The 22358-nt window shown below is 56.4% G+C and overlaps 1 protein-coding gene across 10 annotated transcripts in view; it reads right to left on the bottom strand.

Moving 5' to 3' along the window:
• Positions 1-21239, bottom strand: part of PLEKHG2 (pleckstrin homology and RhoGEF domain containing G2) — a 34568-nt gene extending 13329 nt beyond the window's left edge. For 2 of the 10 annotated variants that reach the window (XM_072979548.2, XM_072979551.2), the window contains exons 1-8: positions 9674-10958; positions 9327-9400; positions 8188-8624; positions 5387-5487; positions 2481-2547; positions 1471-1517; positions 830-980; positions 489-620 (exon numbers count right to left, since the gene is read on the bottom strand). In XM_072979548.2, the coding sequence (XP_072835649.2) occupies positions 489-620; positions 830-980; positions 1471-1517; positions 2481-2547; positions 5387-5487; positions 8188-8624; positions 9327-9400; positions 9674-9765 (1101 nt within the window). In that variant the 5' untranslated portion in view covers positions 9766-10958. Of the gene's footprint in view, positions 1-488; positions 621-829; positions 981-1470; positions 1518-2335; positions 2416-2480; positions 2548-5386; positions 5488-5918; positions 6788-8187; positions 8625-8899; positions 9029-9326; positions 9401-9673; positions 10959-19956; positions 20823-20868 lie in introns of those variants that run through there. The other 8 variants (XM_020787153.3, XM_020787154.3, XM_072979552.2 and 5 more) reach the window with 8 other exon arrangements.
• Positions 21240-22358: the final 1119 nt, after the last annotated feature.

Below are 22358 nucleotides of genomic sequence, written 5' to 3'. Positions count from 1 at the left end.
GAGAGAGAGAGAGAGAGAGAGGCTGGGTGAAAGGCGAGGACAAACGGGGGGCGATCCATGAAGCAAGTCAACCAGGAACCTTAGCCCTCTAGTCCAGGATAACAACTCAGTTTTCCAGATCCCAATATAAAGAAACACTGTTCAAATCCCAAGAACTCCAACCAGCCCCAATATAGAGAAGTGCAGGATCCAGGCAGAAGGAGCTCACATCCAAAGTAGTGGTCAAGAGTTCACAATTGGGCTAGCAAGTTCCTAGCCCTCATGGATGCCATGATGTGTAAGGACTATGGGGGTCTGTTTAGTCAAAGGATATTTGACTGGTGGCCATTCGGCTCTTTCCTCATTCTCCAGATTAGCAGTAGCAGAGGAAGTCATGCAAAGCCAGCCAGCCAGCCAACTGGTCACTGTCTGCATAAGACGTGCAAGGCATACATTCGAGTGACCCCACTGCTTTCTTCCAGCCCAACCATCCCCGGCCACAGCCCCACCTGCAGCCGAGTGGCGTGCTCCTGCTTGCGCTTCATGTCGTTGATGTACCAAGCCACAGCTGTCATGGTGATGCTAGCCTCTTCGACCGTGTCATAACCTGGACGGCTCTTCTCGTAATGTTTCACCAGTTCCTGGAGAGGAGAGGAGAGGAGATTCACAGCCTGGGGGAGGGGGAGGGGAAGAAGCCATCCACAGTTGTCGGGCATCCCATCCACACACACACACACACACACACACACACCGGCCCAGCTCCCATCCGGGCTCTTCTCCTCCCTCTTCCCTGGAGCACAAGGCCACCAAGCACCCGCCTGCCCAAAACCAAGGGAGCAGAATCGCCCACCTGGAGCAGCAGGTGGTACTTCAGGATGCGCTGGACAGGCTTGAGGAGGTAGGTCTCCAAGGGCAGGAAGTGCGAGAGGGTGGCTTGTCTCTCCCGGAAGAATCTGGCCACGGCCTCGTCCTCCATGCATTCCCGCAGCACCGAGACAGAACTGGGGGGGTGGTGGTGGCGGGTAGGGGGCAGGAGGAGGAAAGGGAGACCTGGTTATTGCCCTTGAAGCCTTCAGGACCACACCTGCTAGGCAGAGAAGGAGGACCCGAATGATCAAGGGGGGGGTGTCAGGATCTGTTCCCCCCAAGCCCCCCCAAAGGAAAGATCACAACCTTTGGAGCTGTTTGCCTTAGAGAAAAATGGGGAATGAAGAGAGACACGGCAGAGGAGTAAGAAACCAGGCGCATCCCAGAGAAATTGGGGAGCGGGGGGGGGGGGTGATTTTTCTTCTTCTGACATCACACCTGAACCCAGCAGAGTCGATCGGGAAAAGAAGAACTTGGGCTGATTCAGGAAAGGGGAGAAAGGAGGAGGAGGAGGCAGCCATGTCAGCTCCCACCCACCCAGCATCTCTTGGACCAGAAGCAGGAAGAACCAGGGGACCAAACAGCAGAACGTTCTGCAGGAGTCGGGTGGGAATTCATACTTACTTGGGGTAGTTCATGCAGTACAAGGTGTAGAGATCGAATTCTTCACTCTGCAGGATTTAATTGAACGACAATTAAGTGCACTGAAGTGCATACAGGTTGTTTGATTTCCCCCCCCCCCAATGGCTTGAAGGCTGCCTTGGTGCTCTTCCTAACGCCTGACGGGCAGAGATGCAATGCCCGCTCCCAAAGGTAGTGCAAAGGGCTTGGCTGGCTGGATCCCGGCTCAAGCAGCAGCCAGGCGGTGTGTTCCTTCCCCAGAAGGGCAGCTCCATAAGAGGGAGGGTGGCCAACTCAAACAATGGTCTTCAGTCCCTGGGAACCAGAGGATACAATTTGCAACAACTGAGGAAATCACTATTTTTGTTTCTTTCAAATGTATCCTAAATGATAAATATAATGACAGAATGTCTGTAAACCTTTTTTTTAAAAAAACCTACTACGGAAAAACAACGTTTGGGTTCTTTTTCTGTCGCAATGGACCCCAGATTCAGAAGATCTGGAAACCTGGGATCCACTGAGATTGAGAGATCTTAGCTGCAGAGCCGCCTCGGCTGAAGGGCCTGGAAAAGAGCTCGTTCTGCTCTGCAGAGCCAGGCTGGCAGCACTGGGAGGCCGGGCGTGAGAGAGTCCTAAAGTAACTTCCCCAAACGGAGATTAAAATGAGTGCTTTGAATCGTGCCCGGACAAGATTGTTAAGTGAGTGGATCTGGAAGTTGAGTCATGGCAACTGGACTGCTTTCTTAGAGAAAGAAAACCTCACCCGGATGAGTGAGAAGCTTCACAGTTAGAGGAGCAAAGTTCTTTTCTCTTCTGTGACAAGACGCACCCCACATCTGAAAACGTGGCGGGTCCCAGTTAACCTTACCCTGGCTACCATCTTCTCGAGGCACTTTCCTGCCTCTTGTACTAAGGATGCCTCCAGCTTGGACGGGACTAGCCTGCGGCCAATTAAGCTGGAGAGAAAGCAAGGGAGAGCAAAGTGCAGGACCCGGAGGCAGGAAGGGGCTCACCCGCTGGACGAAGCACTCGGCCACGGCGTGGGCACAGGGGTTCCGCTGCATATCTTCCAGCAGGTCGCTGCTCGGGGAGAGAAACACAACAGGCGTCACAGGCACGAGCAAGGCTCCATCCTGATCCCCCTTCCTCATCAGCCCAGTGACGACCACCACCACCACCACCACCCCAGTTGCACACTGTGTGAACAGGACCTTACTGCTGGGGCAAAGACACTCATTGCTGGTTCCAAGGATGGTGGAAGACGGTTCTCTCCCTACAGGGCTCAGCGCACACTGCATGGGAAGGGGCTGGGTGGGCTCCCGTGGGTTCTGTTCTTCCAGGATTTCCCACTTAGGGCTCCATCCTGCTCCACCACCCCCTCCCCACGCCCTCTGGCTTTTGTTTACTCTTTTACACAGTTGCCAGCACAGCTACTTCTAAAAAGCGGAAAGAGCAGGAGAAGACAGGATGATCGGAGGGGAAAGAAGAGAAGAGGAGGGAAGGTTGAGGAAGGGCTACCAGGCAGGGACCCTTCTCAGGGAACAACACTTCCACATGGTTAAAGAGCATCATTTTCTGTAACTCTCAGAGACCCTCCTTCCCAGGTAACAAAACCTAACACTTTTAAAAAGGCAAACAGAATGAAACAAGCCACTCAAGTTGTGTGCTTGAAATTCCTCTTGCGACATCATTGAGAGCTACGCAGCCATTCTAAGAGGGAGGTGCAGGGGCTCCGTCTCCACTCCGCCTAGCCAACCCATCCTCAATCTCCGAGTGTTCCTGTTGTCCTCAGCTGTAAGGAAGGAGGGCTCCTTGGAGGCACCGCCAGGGACATTTTGCTAGAAGAGGAGCAGCTGCTCCCCTTCTCTCTCCTCCCCCCCCCCCCGTTTCATACATTACAAGCAAGGTATGCAGCGATACCTGGACACCTGGGCCAGGAAAAGAGGAACGGGCCTCTAGCAAGGAGGAGGCTGGATTCTCCTGAGGGCTGCCAAATGAGTTTTCAGTGTTGTGTCATTTTGCGATTCCTGAAACATCAGAGGACGGTCTGGCCTCCCTCTGCTTAAACGGACCCCCCCCCCGCTTCGTGACTGTCCGCAAGAGCCCCACCTTCTCAGACCTGGCAGGCTCAAGACTTCGTGTGCGGGACTCACAGGTTAAAGGGGGGGGGCTGTCACTAGGGAGGCCCTGGTGATGGGCAACCAGTCAAATAAAGGGCACCCATGAAGACAGGCCCTGCAGAACAAGGGGGCAGACCATCGTCTCTCTCATGAGGGCACAGGAGGAAGCGCAGCCTCCTTCCCCTTCCTGGCAAGATGGAGGCAGGGGGGGAGGAACGTCTGGAGTCTGTCAGGAACAACCTTGTGCAGACAAACTGCCCACGTTTTGCTCAAAATCACACGAATCACCCGTGACGACGAGGGCGGGTGTGCGGCGCTCCGAGGGGCCTTTGGTCTCAGCAAGAGAGGTTTTATCTTTCCTGAGCAGACGTCGTCTTCGGCCCTCCTCCCTTCTCCTCCTCCTCCTCCTCCAACTCCCCTCCCCCCTTTGCCTCAGACCTCCATCTTCCCCACCCCCCACCGGCCAGGCCTCCCCCTTTGAAGCCCCTCACACTCAAAGCCGTCTCAAATTACAGCTTCAGCAAATTCCAAGGCTAAAAGCATTTCCTCTCCCAGAAAGTCTGCATCCTCTGTGACTCTCCGTTAGTGGCTGGGAAAACAGAGCCCAGATCATTCAGAGCCAGCCCAAGAAAAAACGAACGGGACTCTGTGGCTAAAGAGCAGAAGACCCAACAGAGAGGTTTGGCTGGGAGGCTCGAAGATCTGTGGGTGGGCCCCCCTTCTCCATCCTTCCCCACAACCGTCTGGTTCTACAGTTTTAGAGCTGGTCCCTGGACCCATTGACATCGGGGCCACGGCCCAACGAGTGGGCTTGCACAAGGACGGGTGGGAGGGGGTTTGGCTACATCCCCACGATTCGACTATGTCACTCTGGGGTTCAGCCCTCCCCTGCCAGCTCACCAGTTACTGGACTACAACTCCCATAACCCCCAAGCCAGCACATTCCAATGCACCCAGGGGGGCACCATCTTAGACAGCAGCCTTTATAGGATTTGTTTCTCCGGACCAGAGGAGACCCATCGGCCCAACTGGTAAAGGACAACTCAGCAGATGCATCAGCCTCATTGATTCAACAGCCAAAGCCCTCCTGGGGGAAAAAGCCGTGGTACAAGGCCAGTGGTCAGTGGCTTGATGTGGTGCATGACCTTTGTCCTGACCGGAGGAAGTGGGGCAGACAAGGAGGAAGAGAGATCAAGCTGGCTCAGGCATTCCCTGCTTACGCTCCACAAAGCTGGTGAGAATCTGGCCGGCAAGTCACCTCTAGCCTTGGACACACAAGCGGATTCCAACCCCCCCCACCTTAGGCTGCCCCCGCCCTAGGCAGTGGCCCCAGCTGATGATCGATCAGAAAACAGAGGTGTGCTTTTTTTTTTTTTGAACTGCATGCCCAGAAGAACCTGGAGCCACCCTGTGGTCTGGACAAGTCATTAAGAGATGTATTCGTTTTCTGGATGAGGGCTCCCGGAATTCCTGAGAGGGCACCGTCTGCGGCCCTGCCAGCTGGGGGCGCCTGAGAGCTGCCCTCTAAAAAAAGGAACTTCTCCATGCCTCCCCCCCCCCCGGGCCAGGCAGAGCTCCATCCTGTGTTTTTAAAAAAGGGCTTACGTGCCATTCAGTCCCCATGATTGCCTGCTGGCTGGGGGATGATGGGCCTCGTAGTACAAGGGCATCGCCTCCCCACACCCTGCTCAAAGTGCCAGTGAGTGCTGCCATTCAGTTACTCTTGTGCCAAGAGCCTCTTTCCAATGGATCCGACGCCCCTGTCGTGCTTTCTCGCGAGCCCCCCTCTGACGCCTCACCTGTTGAACTCGTAGATGTCTTCGATGTTGCAAAACAAGGCGCTGACTTGATCTGGCTTGAGCGGCAGCTTCTCGCAATTGATGATGCAGCCCAGGTAGTCCTGCAAAGGAGGAAAGGCTCAGCCACACTCAGGGCCCCTCCCACACTGCCCCCACCTGAACCAGCCTTCCTGGAGCTGGTACCCAAGAAACGCAGGATTACATTCCCCGGCATTCTCCCCTCCTCCCCTTCAAGACGGTGTGGGAGAGAAGAGCAGGGATTGCGCCCCTCATCTCATTCCGAAAACAGAGCATCAAGCGGCATTTTGCTTAGGGCTGAGGAAAAGGACTACAGATTCCAAAATCCCTACGCCAGCCTTATTGGAGACCTCCGTATGGGATTTAGGATGAGAAAGGTTCTTTCACCCCCAGAGGAAAGCACACACAGGCTCCTCTGCTCGATTAGCATTTGCCTCTAAAGGCTTCTGACTTCCAGCGCCAAACGGCCAGGCTGGCTGTGGGCGTTTGTGGAAAAGGGAGTTCAGAAGTTCACCTCTTTAAGCTCTCTTTCCGTCTCCCAGAAGTGGTGGAAGGGCAGCCAGAAGGCACTCGTTTGGGGGACCTGGCCCTAAACACTTGGAAGGCGAGAGGGAATGGAAATAAGACGATCGTGCTGGGTTGGAATTGGGATACGGGGGGGGGGGGGCGCCACCGTACAAGGCCACGCCTGAATGTGCCAGGCACGTCTGCTGGGAACCCAATGCAGGTGAGAACCCAGGGATGCCCCCGCTGGGCTTATTTCAAAGAGAAGAGAGCAGGGAGAGAGACCGAGGCATCGTCTCTCTCCCTCCCCGACAATGTGTGTGTGTGTGAGAGAAAGGCAGGCCCTGCTCTGCTCTGCTCTCCACCTCCAGCCATCCCAGGGGAGGCCGAAGGATTCCAGAAATTCCAGCAGCCAAAAGGCAGAAGAGGCTGGAAGGGAGGAAGGAAGGGAGGAAGGAAGGAAGGAAGGAAGGAAGGAAGGAAGGAAGGAAGGAAGGAAGGAAGGAAGGAAGGAAGGAAAGGGCCCCGGGCTGTGCTGGATGCTCTCCTCTCTCCTGCAGAGTCAAGCGCTGCCCACATTCCAGCTGCCTCGGAATCTGAGGGCGCTTGCCGTCCCTCCTACGCCCAGGAGCACCGGGGAGCCTTCCAAGGGCTACAGGGGGACTTCCGGTTCTGTTTACGAATCCAGCTGCTAATTGAGACAGAGAAGCTTAAGCATCTTCAGAAAGGACATGGAAGAGGATGCCCAGTGGTGTACAATTCTAGGTGCATATTTATATGCACAGATGCAAAATTAAAAATATGTTTGTTAATACAGTGAATCTCTCCTTCGATTCACTGGGCAGGCATTCAGACAGATATCCTCCTATCACCTCGGCATTATTAGGGAGAGCTTTCCATTCCAAGAAAGGGCTGTAACACATTCTTGCTTCCAGTATCTTCTTGGCTGTTTGGATTTCTGGAATGCTTTGGTCTCTTCTGAGATGGCTGGAGGGGAAACTCAAAGCCGATCTCAGGAGAGATGGCATCTCTCTCTCTCTCTCTCTCTCTCTCTCTCTCTCTCTCTGTCCCAGAGCAACAACAGACAAAATTCTAGTGTGTCGGGGGGGGGGGGAGAGAAGAAGGTGACCTGACACGGTTGGTGTGCCCGCTGCTGCTAAGCCTGCAGTCCAGGGGCTGCTGCTGTGGATGATGGATGGCTTCCAAGTTACTCTGTAGATTTCCTGGGCGGGAGCTCCCCCCCTCCCGATTTCCTCAGGCTGTGGGGCTGCTGCTGGCTGGGGAAGCCTGGGAGCCCTCCCCCCCCCCACGTGGTCCACCCCTGGTTCTGCCCTCTGCTGGGCTGTGCCTCTCCACTCTGCTCAGAAAAGAAATGCCCTCACACCAAGACTGACACACACATGGCAACCCTGAGGCATTTCCCCCTCACGGTTAGTCCTTTAGATGTGTTGGACTACATGGCCCATCATTCCAAGCCGAAGGAGGGGGCACTAAACCGAGGGAGGCTGCTTTTCTGGCTGCCTGCCATGCGTTGTGGAGACTGTTTTAAACCCAAGGCCACCAAGAGGAAACACGTCCCCCCCCCCCAATCTACCCCTGACGTGGCCAGAAGAGACTGAAGCTGCTTCTACCCCAGGACCCAGCTGCCGGGAACAGACAGCTCAAGTCTCCCCCCCCAGAAGCCCCCCAGGGAGAGCCTTTGCTGGCAGCCAACGCCACCCTGCTCTGCCTGCCTGTCTGTCTTTGGGAGAAGGTACCATCCCGAGGCCTGCCCAGCCAGGAGGAAGAAAACCCACTAGCGAGGAAACGGAGTCCAAGAGAAAACGCCGGTTCACTCTTTCTCAAATATTTAGTCTAAGAGCCAACCACTGAATTTAGGACGGAAAAGCAAACATGCATTTGGACACCCCCCCCCCCCAACGGGTGGAGGGAAGGCACGAGGGAGAACAGTGCTCAGTGGGAACAGCGCATCCTCAGTGTGGGGCAACGGGTGCGCCTTCCAAAGCGGGACCCACCAGCATCCCCTCTCTAGGCCTGGCTCCTTCCTCTGCTCCCCCTAGAGTTTTTTTTTTGGGGGGGGGAATCTTAAAGGGGCAGCCAAAGGAAGGCTCTGGAAGGAGTCCTGGATCCAGGCAGCTCAGGGGTGGGGCACAGGCTAGAACCTGGCGCTGGGGTTTGGTTCCTGCTTGCCCGGGCGGCTGCGCTGGCGAGGCCTAGAGGAAAGCCAAAAAATGGGCCGGCCGGCCTGGTTGGGAAGGGGGAGGGTCTTCCTTCCTTACCTCCACGATGCTCCTCAGGTCCCTGACATACGCCTGCTCTGTCTCCAGGATTTCTTGGACAACCCGGTCCAGGTGGGAGCGCTTGGCCTGCCGTTCCTTGGCCCTGGCCAAGCCGGGGGACCAGCCGTGATGCCGCCCGGCGCCCCCGGGGGCTTCTCCCATCCCATCCAGGAGGGACACGGGCGTGAGGTCCAGGCTGATGTCACTGCCGTTTTGGGGGGTGTACGATGGGGGGCCGCCTCCCAGGCCACCACTGCCACCAAAGACGCTCTGGTGGTCCTGGAGGGAGGCCGAAGACGCCGAGGAGCTGAGGCTGGCAGGGCGGTCACTGTCCGAACACACGGTGTTCATGGAGGTGCAGCTGCCCGAGAAGGGGTTGGACGCCATGTGGGAGCCAAGGCCACCCAGGGAGGAGACGGAGGAGGGCCGGGGTGCTGCTGCCGTTGGGGAGGAGAGGGGTGGGGTGGGTGGAAGAGACACAAGAAGTTCACGGAATAAATTCACCAACTTATTCCAATCACCCGACTCACATCTGTGGCTTCCCCTTTGTCTTTAAAAAGCCAGCAAGGGAGCGTGCCCCCCCCGATGCCCCCACAAGTGGATGCCCCCGCCTCCCATTTCTGCATTTAGCCTCCCTCTCCTGGTTCTGGCTGTTCTTAAGATCCGCTTCTCTGCCTCTTCAGCCTCCTTTTCTAGCTTTTTTTTTTCTCACCTTGCGAAGCTGTGGTTTCTCCAGCAATGCATTCTGGGGGGAGGCAGCGCAGAAGAGAAGACGGAGGCCCCCCTTCCCTCCACGCTCCTCTGCCTCCCCCCCTGCCCTCCCCACAACTCCTCACCCCTACCCTCAAAAACTTCACAGCTTGCAGGCAGGGGGTCAGCTTGGGGAAGGAAAATGAAGCTTCAGCGAAAAGCGGTTGAGCAAATGTTGAAACCGAAACCCAGTTCAAACCTAACGGAAGCCACGGGGGTTGTGTTCAGCCTCCCTGGTTCACACAACGGGGGGGGGGGGGGTCACAAGAGGACTGCACAGGTTTGGTGGCTGATTCCTCCCACCAACCACCCCCTGCGTGCTCCCCTGGGCGGGTGGGGGTGGGGGTGGGCAGTGCGTTTTGGGGGGGCAGGATAGGTGCAGGACTAACCTTCTCGACCTCCTTTCCTGGTGCTGCCCCTGCAGGCCCCCTCGGGCATGGTGAGAGGATGTTTGGCGCCCAACCTGCAAGAAAGCGATGGCGTTACTTATTTATGGGCAACGTCCCGGCGCCATCCTCTAAGGCGACGTCTCCGGGTATCTTCTGAACAAACATTAAAATGTGACAGACAGACACACGCACATACGCACGCACGCACGCGCATACACACTTCCATAATGGCCAGTGTGCTTGTGTTTTGGACTAGAAACTGCATGCTCTACCTCACTGGGTTGTTCTGAGGATCGAAAGGGGGAAGAGATACAAATGCAACCAACCAGCCAAGAACACCAACTCACCGAGCAGCCAAAACAAGACGGATCAATGCAACAAGAAGGCCCAGCAAGTCTTTAGAACCTCTGGTGGCTGCCGACCCCTTTTGCTCCCACATGCAGGGGTCACCCCGAAGGAGGTCCTCTTGCTGGAAGCGGCTCGATGGGAGACCTGCTCCAAGCCTCCCACAAGGGGCTTCATGTCCTGGGAGGCGCAAGTAGGCAGAAGAACACCAGAACACACTGTCCCAGAAGGGCAACTCCTCCACCCCCAACACCACCACCCCGCAGCCCCTCAGCCTTTGCAGAACGGACAGGATCTCCTCTCGTGCTCCATTCAAGCAGCATCCACGGCCCCCTCTCTCTGCACCACCCGGTCCAGCGACTCTCCCTTCTCTCTGGGGGACTCTGGAAGTGGTGGCTTTTGCAAAAAAAGGTGCTGGTGGTGCAGAGGACGCCCAGCAATGTCTAGGAGAGGGTCCTGACAGGATGCGATGGGAGAAGCCAGGGAACTTCAGGGAGATTACAGCCAAAGCTGTCCTCCTGCTGCCACCCCCTCTCCCTCAGTGGCCGAACTTCAAGGGGGCTTCACAGGACTTCAACCTTCCCTCTTTTCCCTCCCTGCAGAAAACCCCTTATGGAGAAAGAAAGAAAGAAAGAAAGAAAGAAAGAAAGAAAGAAAGAAAGAAAGAAAGAAAGAAAGAAAGAAAGAAAGAAAGAAAGAAAGAAAGAAAGAAAGAAAGAAAGAAAGAAAGAAAGAAAGAGCAGAAGAATCTGTTAGCGCTTTAATCTGTTAACAAGAAGAGCCATCTGCGTGGACATCTTCTTAAAGTGGCATTAAAATGTAATACTTTCACTCAAATATAATGAGTTCATCTACCTTTCTTGTGATGGAGGTGAGTCCCAGAAGAGGGCTGGGAAGGACCTTTACTTGGGGCCTCCTTTTGGGACCGAATCACCTCCCTCCCCTCCCTCCTGCCAGTGCTAGCTGGGCAGTCCGAAAAGTAACTTCTCTTAGTTCCACCCCAGAGAATCTTCTTTTCTTCTTATCTCCTGCTTTGTTTTAATGCTTATATATATATTTTTTTTTAAAAAAAAAAACCCACCCAAAGGTCAAAAGGAAATGCAGTGAAGCCAGCGTCTGCCATCCTGGACTAAGCCTTGCCCAAAAGAGCAGAGAAAAGTTATGTTTTAGGTGGAGGGGGGCTGCAACTTCCAGCAAACACCCCCATCCTGGCCCTGCAGAGTGTCATGTGGGTAAGAAGCCCTTGTGCTTTTTCTGTTCTGAGAAGAAAGCACACCCTTTGCCCCTCTCCCACCCCCCACCCCCACTTGCTTGCCGCCCGGTGGTTCTTGGCTAAATCAGCCCTACTCTTTGGGCTGCCTGGCTCCCCCCCCCATCGGCCTTTGTGGCTGCCGCTGCAACATCCTTGTAAAAACCATTGCAAGCCGAGAGTAAACGAAGGGGGGAGGAATGCGTCCCTCCATCCTGGGGGTGGTGGTGGAAAGTTTGGTCTGTCTGAGAAACAATGGGTTCATTCAAGAGAGGCAGAGGGTCAGGCAGGAAAGCAAACAGCATCTCCCCACCCCCACCCCGAGCCATATGACAACTTCTTCTAACCATCCCATGGGGAGGGTTGGGGGGCAGGAGGATGGGGAAAGGGTCCAAAGCCGAACCCAAGAGGGAGGTCCTGAGGAGGGAGGAGGCCACGCCCGGGACTGGGTGATGGGGCAGCCACACATGGCAGTCCTTCTCTGGGACCTCATTCATAGAGGATGTGGAATGGAATTTTTCCATTTTAGGGTTTTATGATTTCTTTTTAAGGACTGCCCAAAGTGGTCACCGGAAGGCAGGATTGGCCCAGAGGTCATCATCCCTCAGCCCCGAGAACCTCTGGCCTCGGCTGCAGAACCTGCTGCCAAGGCAGGAGGAGTTGACATGGGGGGAGAGGACCCAAAGGTCAAGTGGAGGACGTGCGCGTCTCCTTCTGACCGCAGGCCAAGCGCCCGCCCTCATCTCCACCTCTGTGAGGTGCCGCAACCTCCCTCCCACCTGGGAGAGTGCAGGGGGCCCCGCGCGGGGCCTTTGGCCTGAGGATGCTGCCTCCAGGCGAGCTGGGGTGCTCAGAGGGCCTGATGCCCCCCCCGGATGACCTCCCCAGCCGACCCCCCCCCCCGAGCTTTCCCACTTTGAGAGGCAGGGCTGAAGGGGACGGATCTGCTCCGGGCAGGTAGGTTTGCACCTTCCCAGCAGGAAGAGGAGGTACCTTTTGAGTTTTGGCACCACCCTGGGAGAAAGCCTGGCCCACTCCCTAAGTTTCAAAAAGTCCTTAGAAAGCCACATCCCCTGGTGGGCTGGTGGGCTTTCCGTGGCAGTTGCAGGGTTAGGGTTAAACTCTGTCTTCTCGTATTTTAGATCTCAGCAGGTCTTTTCTGGTGTTGGTTGGTTGTACCAAAGACACTGTAAGCTTTTTCTTCAGGGGGGGGGGAAGGCACTCTACTGATAATCACATCGATAGCCCCACATGGAAAGTGAGAAAGAACATTAAGCGGCAGCTGAATAGCAGGCGCTGTTGGGAGTCCCTGGGATGGCAGTCAGTTATCACTATATCTAATACTGGTTGCAGGACAACCACAAGAGCAGCAGGCGCAGGATGAGGCCAAGAGGCAGCAACTCTTTGCATTTGCCCCAAGGCTTCCTGCCGGGCATCCCTTCCGTCTGGACGCTCCAGAGACAACATCAGCAGCTCCGTCATCCGAAGCCAGAGAACACGGCAGGAATGCAAAAGGGCTCCTAGAGATATCTGAGCGTGAACCCTGATAGCTCCCACGACCCTACTTCCCAGGTGACCCCCAAAGCCCTGGCAAACTCTTTGCCCCGAAGGCTGGTGATGCCCTTGGGCAGCCAGAGCCAAGCGTCCTCAGGCTGGCTCCAGCTGCCAGCGTTGCTGCCCACCCCGGGGGGGGGAGTCCAGCCCCAACCCCTGTCCTCTGCTGCTCTGGCCAAGGTTGCCCCCCCCACCCATGCCAGGGACCCCACCCTGAGCCTGCAAAAGGTTGGCTGGGGTGGTGATGGCAGCGGGGGGGGGGCACACACAGTGGTTAAGCGGTCAAAAGTCCCCAGGGGTTGGCTTCCTTTACTTCCACCCCACCTTTCTCCTAAAAGGGACCCAAGACCTGAGGCAATCAAAATGTAGATACTCCGAGCTGTTCTTTCTGTGCTCCACAAACGCCACTGCCTTTCATTGCATTCACCTGTCCTTGCAATCCTTTGCAATCCACACCCTCTTGGGGCCTCTCGTTGCCCATCCCTGTTTTGGCCCAGGGGGAGCAAACAGAATGAGAGAAAGAGACCTCCCCACAGGGGTCTTGGGCTTGCTCCATGGGCTGCAAAAGCAGGGGCCGGACTCCAGGCCCTTCAGCAGCCTTTGAAGATGACCCAGAAGCCCCTCAGCAAAGAGAAGGCACTTTACACATGCTCAATGAGACTCTTTCTACACGGCCACTTCTTTCATGTTTAAAAACAGGCTTTGAGCAGAAGAGAAACACTTTTCAGCTCAAATTCAGCCCCACCTGGTCAAACCCAGGCTTCTGCACCAACCCACCTCCTGATGCCTCACCATACAGCCAAAGATACTCTTTTACCCTGTTGTGGGGGTCGCAAAGCAGTCCTTTCCCAACGGCTAGCCCTCAGCCAGTGGTACAAAAGGTCCACTCGTCTCTCTTCAGAGGAGGAAGAATTCTTAAGCAACTGCTGAGCAGCCTTCACTCGTTTTTAGTGTGTTACATAAAAGAGTGCTTAGACATTAAGTGGGATCACAACAGCCAGAATCCCCCGGCCAGCATGGACCGGGCTGGGCAACTCCCGGAGTCACCGTCCAAAAACGTAACGGCTCCAAGTCCTGATACAAAGGAAGCGGTCGCTCCTGGGACAGGACGGGTGGAACAGAGGTCCTCCTGCACTCGCAGGAAAAGAGACGTCCACTTTTTCTTGCAGCCTCCCACCTGTTTCATTCGGCACATCAGAACAAGAGGTTCTAAATGGCAGGAAAGACCCTATGAGCAACTTAGATCGCATCTCTTCCCGGATTGGGGCGGGGGGTGGGGGGGTGGAGAAGCACACAGATTGCCTCAGTTTGCAAAAACACTTAAGTCTTGCTCAGAAGTTAATTCTGCTGGCATTTGAATCCAATGTGATGAAATTAAACCCCCCCCCCGACATGAATTCTTTCAAAGCAGCTCAGGGGTGGGGGGTGGGGGTGGTGTCGGCAGGAAGGAGGAGGAGGAGAAAGAGAGGGATGTGGTGCGAACTGTGTAAAGTTCCATCCGCCTTCCTCCTCACAATCCAATCTGGTGCACGTTGGGTAAATGTGGCTTTCCGGAACGAAGGCGGCAGCGTGGCAGCTGGTCTCCTGAGAACGCCTGCCAGCCTCACATCTCAGAAAGACGGGGCGGGGTGGCAGCAGGATTTAGAAGCCTAGAAAATGTTGGGGAGAGGAATTTCCCTCCTCCCTTAAAAGGCAGAATGAGAACCATGAATAAGAGAGATGCTGAGCAACCGCACCTGAACAGCCCAGGCTTCTGTGCCTGGGAAAAGTCCTTCTTTGGGCGACAGCTTCCAGAGTCCACAGGGCCTTGTGGCCCCCCAGGGGGGGGATGCCTGGCAGTTGACCGGGTGGGGCAGGGGTTCTGCAGAGGTTCTCCCTTGACGCTGGAGTTGGTGCTTCTCTCGCACCAGCCTCCTGCTTCGGGGAAGTGCTCTTTGGCCATCTATGGGGGGGGGGAACTGCCAAGGGGGGCTGCCTGGAGATGGCACGCCACCAGCACCACCAAAGAGCCACCTGGAAGGAGCAGGATGATAATAATAATAATAATTTATTGTCATTGTAAGTATATACACATACAACGAAATTCACAGACACCCAGAGACCAGACACATGCACACACATAAAATTCCCAAACACTCCCCACCCACTAAAAGTCCCCCACTAAAAATACAAACATCTACACCGCAGGCCAAGTTACACAGTCCAACTAATTATTCACTATTGGTGGTCTTTAAGCTCATTATTAATTGCAATTATAGCTCTGGGATAAAAACTATTGAGAAAACGTGTGGTCCGAGTCTTAATTGTTCTATATCTTCTGCCAGATGGTAACAGTTCAAAAAAGTTATAAGCAGGATGGGAAGAGTCTCTCAGGATGCTATGTGATTTCCTTAGACAGCGGGATGTGAAGATGTCATCCAGGGTTGGTAGCTGGAGCCCGATGATATTCTGGGCAATTTTAATGGTTCTCTGTAGAGCTTTTTTGTCCGCTACAGAGCTACTCCCAAACCATGCCAGAATGCCATAGGTTAGGACACTCTCAATGGTGCTACGATAGTATGACAGAAGCAAATGCTGAGATAAATTTAACTTGCCGAGCATTCTCAGGAAATACAGCCTCTTCTGTGCCTTCTTCATTAGCATGTTGGCATTTATAGTCCATGAGAGGTCCTCTGAGATGTAAGTACCCAGAAATTTAAAACTACCAACTCTCTCCACCAAAGAGCCACCTGGAAGGAGCAGGATGATTGGGGTGGAGGTCCTGAGAATGTTCGTCTCTCTGTTCCCTCCCGTCACTTTCCACCACAACCCCATGCCAGCTTTGGGGCAGCTTGGGGCAGGCGTCTCTTTTCTGGGCAGCGTGCCCAAGCACTCTGTTTTCTCCCCGGCCCCCTCAACACCCAGGGGGAAAAGTCACCAAGTGGGTGCAGAGTGTCAACATGGCTTCTTTCCACCCCCACGGTGAAGGGACAACATGCTGTTTGTTGTGTGCATGGACATTTTGGCTGCAGTAGGAACCCACCCGCGGGGACCATCTGGCTTAACCACAGAGGAAGCTCCACACTGAAGACTATGCAGAAGTTTCTAAAAACTGCTACACGTCACGAGCCGTGGCTGCTTTGTCACTGGCTGGCTCGTGTAGGATTCTGTGCAATGGCAGGGTGGCCCAAGTCCCAGATGTGCAGAGGTGGGTCTTTGGACCACTTTGGACCAGAATTCTCAGGTGGCTTGGCCTGCAGACATGATGCCTCAGAAATTCTGGGAGATGCAGTCCAAAAATACAAACCTGTATCACACTTTATGTTACAACCCTTCTCATGTGGCGGCTACACTTGGTAAGCTCTGCATGGCAGAGGCATACCCTTGTGCATGCCAGGAAAGTGCCATGAAGCACACAGGATGATGCTCCTCAAGCCCTGGTTTCGGGCCATGGAAAGAATTTTGTGGGAGAACACTGGAGGAGGAAAGAGTGGCCCAGCCAGGGCCAGCCGCCGGCTTGTCTTCCTGCTGCTTTGACTCCTCTCCGTCAGGATCTACCATACTTCTTCTCTGCTTCTATCTTTGCCTCTCCCTCCGATTCCACCTGGCTCCCACCTGGAGTGATGCAGCCAGCGCAGAGCGGCAGAAGCTCTGAGGCTTAAGTTCTTTAAGGGAAGCCTGTGGCTGGTGGGGGGAAGCACCCTTGAGGAGGAGATGGGGACAGGCGGAGGGAGGGATAATCTTGAGTCTCATCCCTGAGGCTACTACGGAGGGCCCCTGACCACCAAATGGAGCCGGGCATTCCTGCAGAGAGAGAGAGCGCCTCTGATTCCGTTAGGACTGCTGCAGCCTTGTGTCTACTCTGGCTAGTTGAAAAGGTGGCATCATCATCATCATCATCATCATCATCATCATCATCATCATCATCATCATCATCATCATCATCATCATCTGTGAGCCCCCAAAAGGGCCTCCTTTTCTTCCCACTGCTGCTGCTCACTAGCCAAGGAAGCCTTATTTTGTCTGGCCGGATGATGAAATGGCTCTTTTGCTATCGACGACTGGCTGACTTGCAAGGAAGCTGCCTCTTTTCCTTTGCCCCATCCCCAGAGCTGGCAAGGGGTCCGTCTCATGGAGCCTCTCCGTCTGACTCCCACTTCAAGCAGGAGCTGGCTGCAGAAAGGTAACCTGGCCAAAGTCCACTGAGAGAGTCCAGAAAAGTCGGAAGTGGGAGATGGGAAGGCCAGAGGCTTATTTTCAGAGCCCGGGAGCTGCTGAGTGCTTAGCCCCGGGTGCTGGGCCGATAGCCACCTCATCCTTCCTTTTCTGTCTCAACCTAGATATTAAAAAGGGGCCGTGTTTCAGTTTCCTTGGTCAGCCCCTTTCTTGCCTGTTTGAGTCCCCCCCCCCTTTTCAAGGAAAGCGGCACAAAACAGCTGCTCACCCTTCAGGTCATCTGTCGCGAGCAGGAAAGGCGGGAAAGGGGGTGGGGGTGGAGGGAGGAATAGAGGTTGAAGCCCGAATGGGCAACCCAGGGCATTGGCTTTTCTTCCACATCCAGTGGACTGGAGTTGCAAAGGCCGGCATGACCCTCTGGGTATGAACTTACAGCCTGCTGCGGGACAGATAGGAAACCCGTGGAGCAACTCAGGGCCTGTGGCTGAGAAGACGGTGCTCTGGCCTGGCCATCTGCCAAGCAGCCCTGCCTCTCTTACCTGAAAGCCACCCCCCCCCAGTCCCCAGAATGGTTTCAAATCCTGGGAGAAAGCCCTTCTAGGCATCTGCAGAAAGCATCTCCTCCTATCACAGCCGGCAGAAAGGACCACCGGGGCGCATCTAGGAGCGAGGGAGGCGCATTTTGCTGCCTTCGTTCCCGGGCTCTCTAACGATTGTTGTTTTTGGGAGAGGTGAGCGGATCGTCCTGAAGGCCTCTTTGTCTGGGGTGGAGGAGGAGGGCTGTGGGCCAAGCCCAGCTTTCAAGCGCAGCTTGGCTGTCGAGTGACGGGCACTGGCCGGCTGCCTCAAGGTGAGACGCTGACCGGGCTTCCCAACCCAAGGGCTGCTGGTGGAACAAGCAGAAACCCGACATTGCCCTGGCCAAGTCACAATTTGCCTTCCGGCTCAGCTTCTCTGCCAAACCATGGTGTCTCCGGCTCTCCACCACAAACCCACAATGGCTGTTTCACAAACCAGACCCTCAAGATTCCCAAAAGCAGCCACTTTCAATTCTCTGAAACTTAATCTGGGCTGGTGGCGCGGCGGCTGGATTTCAGAACACTCTCCCGCTGCCCGGTGCCCTCTCCAACCTGACCCTGCCTGTGTTCCCAGTGCCTGCATCCTGGCCCCCTTCGGTCCTTCTGTCTTGCTGGATCCTGGCCAGGTCAACTTCTTCCGGCCCTGTTTCTCCAGCTTTGCAGTGATGAGGGGTTAGATGGCCCCAAAGAACCCACAAGCACGGCAGGAAAAGGCAGCGGGCCACACACACACACACACACACGCACGTGCACACATTATACATACAACAAACAAGTAGACAACCTGTGCACAGAGAGTTGCTTTTAAAAGTTGCTTTAAAAAAGCAATTGCTCCTTGTCCTTTGATATTGTGTTTGCAAAGTAACTTGCCACTGTTACTTATCAGAATGACAAAGTAGCAACTTGTTGCACTGCACGATTTTTAGTTGCATTCAAAACGAGCATATACAAAAGAATGGCAGAAAGACTGGGAGAGGTTCTTCTTGCGTGCCTCTCAGGCTGTCCAGAAATGCCCTTTAAAACTGACTTCAACGAGCCACAGAAGAAGTGACCTTGTTCCAGTTCAGGGGTCGGGATCAAATGGTGGGGCTGGCGATTGAATCTGTCAAAAGGAGCACACGTGCATCTGTCTCTCTCTCTCTGCGTGTGTGTGTGTGTGTGTGTGTCTGTGTGGGTGGAGGTCAGAAAGCAGAACCCTCCACACAGGGCCTGGAAAGGTTCTTCTCTGGGACTATAATCCCCACAATCCCCCAGCCAGCCTTCTTTGGGGGCGGCTGGCAGAGGATGGGAGACCCTGTGGAGCCAGCGAAAGCAGAGGGCCTGGGCTGGACTCTGCTCTTCAGGGTGCCTGGCGTGCAAAGCAAGGGTGCAATCCTGTACACACTGAGTGGGCTGGGAGCTCCTTGTGAGCGGTCTCTAGGTCTTGTCGGAGATGCTGACTGAGAGGAGGGGTGGAGGAACAGAGGCTCTGCCTCTCTCGCCCCCCCCCCGCATCCCTTGCCACGCCTCTCCCGCTGCCTGCCCCGTCCCCATCCCAAAAGCCCCAAACTCCCCCTTCCAGGTATTATGGCCACACCCTTGCCAGCCCCTCCCCAGCACCAGATGCAGGCCATCCTGTTCCTTGTTCCTTCTCCTTTCCAGATTCCTTCCTCTCCCCCCACCAACCTGCAGGAGTGGAGTGGCTGTAGGAAACAGGCCCTCCCCCATATACCACCAATTTCCCCCCCTTTAAAAAAACACATCCCATTTCTTTGCAACATGTTCTCCCTACACTCTGTGCCCCCCTATATCTGGGCCCCCTATTTTCTCTCCCCTAAGCAATAAATCGCATTCCACATCCCGCAAGCGCCCCTGGCGGCTCACATTCCATTTCCCTCGGCCAGAACCGCCACCGCCACCACTCCGAAGGCGAGACCTTCCCGCTTTCCTGCCAGTCCTGGAAAGGGAAGCCCCCCTCCCACCTTCTGCTTTCCAAGGGACTAGACCGCGTCACCTCGAAAAACACCACAGCCCAGCAACCCAACCAACGGCAGATCTTCAGGGACTTTCCTTGAACAGATTCCTGGAGGCTGAGCCAAACCATCCGTTTCCTCTGACAAAGTCCAGAGACAATACCCTCCTCCCTGGGTCAGTTGCTCGCCCGCCTGGCCCGTGTAAGGGCTGCCCCTGGACTCTGCCCATTCGCAAACTGTGGTGGACCTTCTTCATTTACCACCTGGCCGGCCACACACAGAACAAAGCTGTTTCCATCCCTCCCAGTCACTTTAGGCTTGGTTTTATTCCCCTGGGAGAGGGAAGGTCGTGACCTCAGCATCATCCTCAAAAGGGACCCCAGCCACAGAGTCACACTCTGCTCTTTCAGATGAATTAATCAGGGTGACGCGTGTGCGCGGAAGGGGGAGAACCCTGACTCTCGTCTTGGTTTTGCATTTATGAGTAGGAATCATGGCTCGCCAACCCCAGCCAACCTTTCCATGTGGGTACAGATGGAAAAACCTGGCTTTTCCACCACCCACTTGATTGCAAGAACAGCTGGGCCATTCAGGCCCCTCCTTGGGAGTAAGAGCCACTGGGTTCAGGGGAGCAGAGAATGTGCCATGAAGCGTGGCAGCCAATAGGTGTCCGGGAGAAAGGCACCCGAATGGAATGGAGGTGATGCCCTGACTTTGCAAAAGGGGGCTGTCCCAATGGAATGGAATGGGGAAGGGTCTAATCCTGCAAACACACACACACACACACACACCCCTACCTCTTCCTTGCCCTGCACGTGTTTAGCCCTAGAATCCAATCTCAGCACCAGCGCTCAGACCTGCAATGGTGTTAACAAGCACCAGGCAGTCTCTGGTCTCTGGCCACATGCAGAGGGCCCTCCCCCCCCCCAAAAGAGCCAAGCCCTGGGAATCTGGGATGAAAGTGATGAGCTTTCAGAGAGAGAGAGAGAGAGAGAGACCATGTGACGTCAAGGCCATGGGGTGGTCTTCGTGGCACCAGAAATTAAGCAATATTGCGGATGATGGCCCCTGTGCTGGAATCTGCTGCTTTGGGAGGTGCCTTTCCTGTTCAAAGGCAGGGAAAAGCTGCTGCTCACCCACCATGACTGGGGACCCTTTCCTGCCGCCTTTCTGGGGTGGTCACTTCATCCCGGTGACCCCTGCCCTGTCCAGCCGGCAGCTAGCCCCACACAGTCTGCCTCAGGCCTCTTGGAGCATGTGCAGAGTGCTCTTCCCTCCCCCAGTCCGTGAAACCCAAGCCGGATGTCAGCGGTTCCTCTTGGCTTTGGCGGCCCCCGGTCGGCCGGTCAACTCAGGACAAAGAAAGAGGCCCCCGCGATTCCCTTCTCCTGGACATGGAAGCCCCCCCCGCGCCCCCCACGTCCCAGCCAAGCCCAGGGCGGAGGGCAGAGCCGAGGGGCGCTCCCGCGGGCTCTAGCCATGCCCCGCCGTTCTCTTTCTCCTTCGCCCCTGGGCTGAAACCGGCCCGGGGTGGCGGGCGCGTCTCCGAGAGCCATGCTCCGTCCACCGGACTCGGAGGAGAGCGACGGCGCCCGCCCGCCTGCCTGCCCGCCACCCCCGTCCCCCCCCGGGGGGGGGCTGGGCCCGCCTCTCCCTCGGCAAAGCTCGACCCGCGATGTTCTGAAACGGACCGAGCAGCTGCCACTCACCGTCCGGACTGGGCTTGGGCCGAAATCTTGGCGTCTGCGCGCGATCCTTGGCGGTTTTAGGATCGCCCGACTCCGCGGCTCCCGGTCCAAGCCATCTTCGCCGGCGGGGCCGTCAGCTCGCGGGGGAGGCTGGCGGCGAAGCCCGGGGCGGAGGCAGAGGGTCGAGGGTCCGACGGGCTGGCAGCGGACCATCGGCCGGGCGGTCCGCCCTCGCCTCTTCTCCCCCACCCCACCCCCGGCGGGGCTCGGCCAGCGCTGCGTCCCCCTCCGCCCGGCCCCCGGCGATCTCCAGCGCGGGGCCCCTTCCCGCCGATGCTCGGGCTTTCTCCGGCGGTGGCGGGCGGAGAGCCGAGCCGAGCAACAGATCCCAGCTGGAGAGACTGGGAGGGGGAGGGGGAGGGGGAGGGGGAGGGCAAGGGAACGGGAAAGGGGGCGGGGAGGAGTCGCCGGGAAAGGGGGGGGGGAGAGAGGAACCCAGGAGCCGCCGGCTGGGGAGGGACCTCTGCCGCCGCCGCCGCTGCCCAAAGCTCCCCCCTCCCCTCCCCTCCTCTCCCCTCCTGCCGGGCCGTTTCCTGTCGGGAGGCTGATGCTCGGGAGGGGCGGGGGCGAGCTTTAACTCCTTGGTTCCCGGGTCAGATTTGGGCACCGGCCGGCTTGTTTCCTGGTGAAAGGTGTGTGCGTGTGTGTGTCGGGTTGTGGGGGTGGGTAGGTGGGGGAGGCTCCTTTGGGCTCGACTTCGCCGCCTGCAGCCGAGTTTTTCGGAAGCGTCTCTTGGCTTCCCCTCTGGAGGCAGCGGCTCGCCTTCTCCGAAGGGCGGAGGCCCGGGAGAGGAGCGCGCGGCCAGGCTGGAGGGGAGCCCGGCTGCGCCTCCCCGCTTGCCCTGCCAGGAACCCCTCCAGGAAGCGGGGCGAGCGTTCATCTGAGCAGGTGCAAAGTGCACGCTCCCCTTTCACCGCCGAAGCCCCGCCACAGCCGGCCCGCCCGCCCCCGTTTGGAAAAGGGACCTCCGTGTCCGCATTTCCGCTCCCTGCCACTAGGGCGGGGACTGCTTTCTGCTCTTGCTCAGAGGCCCCCTTGGCTTCGGCTGCTCTTCTCCGACTTCCCACGGGGGGGGGGAAGAGTGGGGAGGGCCACAGGTAGGCTCAGCACTAAGACCAGAAGAGAGCTTGAATGGCAGGTTAGCCTAAGGGTTAGGGCATCCATGCCACAGATCCTGGGCCTTCGTGGGGCCATCCAAAACCCCCTGGCAAGGGGTGGCGGAGGGGGCTCTGTGTCTTGCCCCCCCCCCGGGGGCAGAGCAGAGGCCACGGAAGGTTTGGCCTCCTCTTCCGCTCAGTCCTCTATGCCAGGATTTCTGGGCAGCAGCCACAAGGGCTGTTCGAGGTGGCCTCTGCGACCAGAGAAGAATAAATACATTCCAGATGGAGGAGGGAATGTGGCGCCCTGGGCCCGGCTCCTCGGCCTGCTTGTGCGCACAGACTCTCCTTTGC

The sequence above is a fragment of the Pogona vitticeps genome, chromosome 9 (assembly GCF_051106095.1).
Source record: "Pogona vitticeps strain Pit_001003342236 chromosome 9, PviZW2.1, whole genome shotgun sequence".
In the NCBI taxonomy this organism is placed as follows: Eukaryota; Metazoa; Chordata; class Lepidosauria; order Squamata; family Agamidae; genus Pogona; species Pogona vitticeps.
This window is presented reverse-complemented; position numbering and strand designations above follow the sequence as displayed.